Source organism: Ascaphus truei, chromosome 7, assembly GCF_040206685.1.
Source record: "Ascaphus truei isolate aAscTru1 chromosome 7, aAscTru1.hap1, whole genome shotgun sequence".
Classification (NCBI taxonomy): Eukaryota; Metazoa; Chordata; class Amphibia; order Anura; family Ascaphidae; genus Ascaphus; species Ascaphus truei.
Window position 1 is genome coordinate 74,982,640 of NC_134489.1, and position 6,411 is coordinate 74,989,050.

The window sequence follows — 6,411 nt, forward strand, 5'->3', positions numbered from 1 at the left end:
AAAGTCAGCTTTCTGTTCATTATTACCCTGTAGTGGAAGAGTGGAAAACTAATGCTTCTGAGACAGTGATTGTCTTGTTTCAATGGCACCCTGGGTGAAAAGTATTCAGTGAAATGGTCAAGATGCTGAGCTTTCTCAATATAATAGGTATTGAGTATTTAGAAAGTGTTTCAATACAATGACAAAGAAAAGAAATACACAATGTGTTCCAATCAATGTATTCCTATTTAATGGCAAGGTTTTTCTGAGTGGTCCACTGTGTAAAAATCCTGCAGTGAGTATTGTAAAGGTTTCTTTTTCAGAATCTTCCAGTTTATCTGTATAATGCAGCATTTCAGTAGTTATATTCGTGTTTGAGAAATGTCTTTGTGGATTTGTGATATGTTTTAATGTACCAACATAACAACTATTCATAGTTTTGACATGAGCTATTAAGATGTCACAACTTAGACGTGTCTTCAGTAGCTTCGCAAACAATGCTTCTTGTGCCCATCTTACCTGTGAATATGTTCTAATTGGCCTAAGCAATGTCCTCATAGATATACCATCAAAAAAAACTGAACTGGAATAGATCTGGGGAAAATGTTCCTTTTCTATCATCAACAACTCTAATAACAAAAATTGAAGCCCTGAAACTCTTACAATTCAATCCCATGGCTAAATTAACCATTGTCCCACCTCCTGCTTCCCACACAAACACAGTAATAACAGATCAATCATGCTAAAACATGATGAAGAAACCCTACACACAATATAGTATAGTAAGGGTCGATACTTTCACTGGTGTTTTGGACTTGGTCTTAAAAATGTTTTTCTGTTTTAGTTTTTAATCTAAACATTTTTAGAATTTGGGGGTTTTTTCCCCCCCCAAAAAAATTCAAAATGACAAAAAAAACAAAAAAGAATTTGTTATAAAATTCGATGCAGAGTTTGAATCGAAAAGCTCAATTCTCAAACTGCTTGAATCGGACTTCAAATTGAACACCGAATCCGCAAAGTTTGGATTTCAAACCCACAAGCATGCTCATCGTGACGGTATAGTACAGAACACATGCATATTATGCATTTTCATGAGGGTCTTTTAGACTTTCATCTATCCCACCTGAGACCCAAATAAATTAATGTCAGTTATGTAAAAATAGTGCAGTTATGGGAAAACATGCACTAGAGCAGGGGTGGCCCTCTCCTGTCCTCAAGGGCCACCAACTGGTCAGGTTTTAAGGATATCTCTGCTTCAGCGCAGGTGACGCAATCAGTTGCTCAGTCATTGACTGAGCTACCTGTGCTAAAGCAGGGATATTCTTAAAGCCTGACCTGTTGGTGGCGCTTGACAGGACTGGAGTTGGCCACCCCTGCACTAGATGTATCAAAGAAAAAAGTTATATTTGTTATATTTATTTATTTGTGGTAGTTGTCACGTCACATGGTGATGCTCATCACCACAGATCTATTGAAGTCATGGACCATAGTCTCAATCAGCTAGTTTTCCCAAAACACTCTTGTAGCAGCAAGTAACGTTCGTATGAATTCCATCAGACAGTGATCATGAAAACAATGTTGCGGTTTTTAATTTGTATTTTGGACAGCCAGGAGTATGAAGAGACTGGCGCCTAGGTGAGATTAAAGAGTCTCCAGTATGGTACTGTGACTTGTCACTAGGTGGCGATAGAGGGCAGTGTCATTGCAGATCCCCAGATAACGATGTATGAAGACTTTATTCTGCTTTATCATAGAATAGGGGGAAAATAACATCCATGGGGTTTGTTTTGAAGATATTAAGAAACACATTCACTCAATATACCTTAGCAAAAGTATGTAAAATTGTTTACAACGGCTCTACCAATGCATTGCCAGGATGTCTCTGTTTTCGTTTCAAATATAATTTGTGCATACAAAAAGGAACATAAATGTAATGTAAATATGGTTGTACCTTCTGTATAAACAAAATGCAGACTAGCCATAAATCCCTTGATTATAATAAAGGGACATTTCACGGAGTAGTGCCGTATTACAGCCCGTCCACCAACAATGGGGGAAGAGTTACACTAAACATGAACCTTCTCATTTGTGTTGGATTATACTAAATATCCCTATTAACGTCTCAGAGAAAGTGTAACTCCCTGTAGCCCGACCACACAGATTATATTACCAGGCATGCCAAGTAGATACTTTAAAAGACTGGCCAAACTAATCTAATTCACAGTAATGAACATAACATGTTGCACACACACACACACACACACAGAGGTAACTTCAATCATAATGACAGCTGTGTGACATTAACCTATGTATACTGTTGCAAACATGGTGCCTGTGAGTTCTGTAAACCACTGTGACTTTGTTTCCTTCCCATGTACAGTGCAATACAAGAACAAGGCGATCAGATCTGAATGGGTGACATGGAGTGAGTTCCCCCTCTCCCCATCCCTCCCACTCCCTGCTGAGTAGGAGGCAGGGAGCTCACACAGGAGCAACACGTGGGAGGAGGATGCTCCTGTCCTGGGGCAGAACTGGAAGACCCAGGCCACACGTCGGCGCCGATTGGCTGCTGCTAGGTGACGTAGGTCGCCCTCACGTGACAAGAGTTAAATGCCTGGCACTGCAGCAGTGAGCCACAGACAATCAGTACAGCGCCAACTGAGAGCTTACAGCAGCTGCTCCCCCGCGTTCCCTGCGCTCTACACAAGCCAAGGCAGCCTGCAGCTGGGATCATGCCTCCTGCATCCTTACACATATCCCCTGATCTAAGTTGATCTTTTTTTGTGTGTGTGCTTTGCTATTTTCACTCCCTGTGTTTTGCCTTTTTTTCCATTAATTGACATCTCAAGACTACTTTTTATTTCTTTTTTTTTTTCTTTTGATCAGAAATGACTGGTGTGTTTGACAGCCTAGTCTCAGATATGCATTCCAACCAAATGACCTCAAATAGTTATCACAGTCTGCATAAATCGCAGGAATCTCCTACTCTACCAGTGTCCACGGCCACTGACAGCAGCTACTACACAAACCAGCAGCAGCACTGTGGAGGGGGTTCTCCTTATGGACAGCTGGGATCTTACCAGTTCCATACCAGTGGCATCAACGGGGTCTCTTATTCTGCCAAGTCCTATGATATGGCTTATAATGGCTCTTACAGCTCCTATGGACCCTATGGAACAAGTCCATCTCCAACACACAACGAACCAGGTAAGATAGTTAAGAGTAGGTTACAGGTATTCTCATCTATCAATGTTTTAATGCACTGTCCTGTAAAAATGTCTCTTGCCCAGTCATGTTATTTGCCATATTACAAGGCTGGTTACATAATAAGTGTTGATTCTGCAAAACCAAGAGTACAATCAGTACAACTTTGTTGCATTTCATTTTCACCAGCTGTAATTTAGAAGCAATTATTGTGCCTTAGTGATAGATCAAACAGATGTTTTATTATACAATGAATATATGTATGCAGCAGATTGTCCTAATTATGCTAATGCCTATAGAAAATATGTTCTGCATCTACTTAAAGCTCATTTATTGTTAATTTGACATGGTTTGTATTGTTTTGATTATAGCTTATTATTATGTATTTAACAGAAAAGGAGGAATTGGAGCCTGAAGTCAGGATGGTGAATGGGAAGCCAAAAAAAGTCCGAAAACCGAGGACAATTTACTCCAGCTTTCAGCTGGCAGCCTTGCAGAGGCGCTTCCAGAAAACCCAGTATTTGGCTCTGCCAGAGAGAGCAGAACTGGCTGCCTCCCTAGGCCTGACCCAGACACAGGTAAGGAGCAGTTCCTAATAATAAAATTAGGGTGAAGAATATATCTTTATCATATCAAACTAATTCAAGGCATCACTGTAACTTATCTTATATCAATGCTACATGTCTCTTCCTGTGTGTGTGTGTGTGTGTGTGTGTGTGTGTGTGTGTGTGTGTGTGTGTGTGTGTGTGTGTGTGTGTGTGTGTGTGTGTGTGTGTGTGTGTGTGTGTGTGTATATACACATATATCTCGAATGTGTTTTTCAATAAATATATATTCTCTGTATATCCATATGCATGACACTTATTTTTTTTTACTCATAGTGAAATATTCACTTCTAATTATAAAGCAAGCTATTTCTGATCAGCATGTGCTTTTGTTTACTGCATGGCATCTTGTCTTTCCTTAATCATACAAAGGAATAGAACAGAAACAAAATACGAACATATATATGTTTGCTTATGTCAAATCCGAGATACGTTAAATTAATTTAATATCAGCTTCCATGCAGTGCACGTTTTTGTTTTTAATCTAGTGTTGTGTATTTATACTCAGCTGACAAACAATAAATGTCCTAGAATAATAATAGCATATTATAATGATATATATATAACGGTGGTGTGTTTTGTGTACTCAGTCCAGCACTGTCTAGAATACATGCATTTAAAAAAGATTGAAAAGATGATTACATCTCTTCCTTTATTTTATTTTTGTCAATTAGGTGAAAATCTGGTTTCAGAACCGCAGATCCAAGTTTAAGAAGATGTGGAAAAGTGGGGAGCTTCCTTCAGATCTGAACCCAATGGGCAGTGAGTCCCCCACCTGCAGCTCCCCACCTCCTTCTGCAGTTACCTGGGACTTTGGTTCACATCAGAGGCTGCAGGGATCAGGAACTGGCTCAAGTCTACAGCCCCCCAGCTCTGGATCCAGCCCCAGTGCCTTCCTGGGCAACTATTCCTGGTATCAAACTTCCAACCCAGCCTCACATCTCCAATCCAACTCAATACTGCAACAACAGCACCATCTCCACCATCATAACTCTGCCGCAGTCACTGCAGGGACTATATTCTAAGAGAAGACCTCTTCAGCCATCCTTTTTCCAGTGTACCCCAGTCAAGGGATGAAATGAACTGGAAAGCAACAGGCTGGAAAAAAATAATAACCCATTACAGGCAGAGGTCTTCTTTCTGTGTCACTGATCAGAGGTGATGTTGGGGAAAGCCTCAGGTTCACAAGTCACACTGGTGATCTGATGAATCATTTTACCACCAAGGCACAAGAGAAGCAAGGACTCACTAATGTATGGAAATAATGGGTGTCATTGCTATATTGATTTTTTATATATATATATATATGTGAAATAAACCCTTTCCTCGCAGTACGGGGTTTCAAGCAGGCAGGCTGCATATATTTTGGTAGAATTCCTATTGTTTTGGTAAATTTGCAAGGTGATCAGTAATTAAGGGGACACAAAGACAACGCAGTGATAAAACAAAGCATTGGATCTTTAAAAAAAAATTGCTGTATTACTTGAGAGTATAATACATTTCCATATCTCCCTTTCTATCACTAGCAAGAGAGTGTAATCACTGTGTAATGATTGCATCCCAAACCATTTGTAATTCATCCTTTACCCATCTTAACCATATTTATACTTGCCTAAAATATTATTAAACCCAGGGAGACATTTTAATAATGGGAAAGATATCCTTCCTTGCTAAATAAAATAGAGTCTCATTTCAAATTGTAATTTATTCACTTAGTTATTTAACTGTAATCGGTCAGATCGCAGTATTTGTTTTCCTATGGATCATCATATCACCAGTGCAGTTTAATTTTTTTTTAAAGGATTAGGTGCCTTTTCGGATGACCTCATTTTTGATGTTAACAGATGATTTTTATATGTAGATATAAGGAACCCGTGTTTAAATTATCTTTTTTAATAAAAAATAATAATAATAATATGCAGAGGTATTCTGCATCAAATGCTTGTAAATACCGTTGTCTGTGTACATTTTTCTTCTTGAGTTTATTTGTATTATTGACTTGCAAAAAAATGAAATAGCAAAATGTTAAAAAAAAAAAACAGATTTGTCAAATATTCCCCTACTCTGTGTAATTTCCATTTCTAATTTTGTTGACCTCCTACATTACAAAGCTACTGATTTTCTTTCATGAACAAAAGAGTATTTTGGTTATTTATTTTGGAAACATCCTATCCGTGTTGTCACTTTTTGTTTCTTTATCTAGAGCCTATTTAAAATAAAATATTGTTTCGACTGCATTCATCTGCACTGGTTTCTTCTTATTATTTTTTTTATTATTAAATATGCATTACATATTTGTGTCCCAACCTTACATTATTTTTCTGGATGAGGTTGCAAGACAACCCACAAGCGGATAGCACTTAAGACACCACATTTGTTACATTTAGCTGATACTTTTTGTTGAGTAAATGCATCCAGTGTTTTCTGCAGACTTTTTTTTTTTTTTTTTAAGTTTGTGGCTGCTGCCTTGATCTTTCTTAGCCATTAAATTGTGCCCTCGGAAGTGGGCGGGACCGACCATGAATCAATCCGAAAAGAGCTCACAGTCCCAGACTGAGCCACGCCCAGCACCCGGACCTGGCGCCAGAGACATTTAGCCTGGGTCTGTCGGCTGGTGACGTCA

General features: G+C 38.8%; 1 protein-coding gene across 1 annotated transcript; it reads left to right on the top strand.

Annotated features, from left to right (window-relative positions):
• Positions 1-2,617: 2,617 nt before the first annotated feature.
• DLX2 (distal-less homeobox 2) lies at positions 2,618-6,014 on the top strand. Its single transcript, XM_075609070.1, has 3 exons — positions 2,618-3,186; positions 3,577-3,761; positions 4,463-6,014. Exons 1-3 carry the CDS (start codon positions 2,868-2,870, stop codon positions 4,811-4,813), a joined length of 855 nt encoding a protein of 284 aa, XP_075465185.1. The 5' UTR covers positions 2,618-2,867; the 3' UTR covers positions 4,814-6,014.
• The last annotated feature ends 397 nt before the right edge of the window (positions 6,015-6,411 follow it).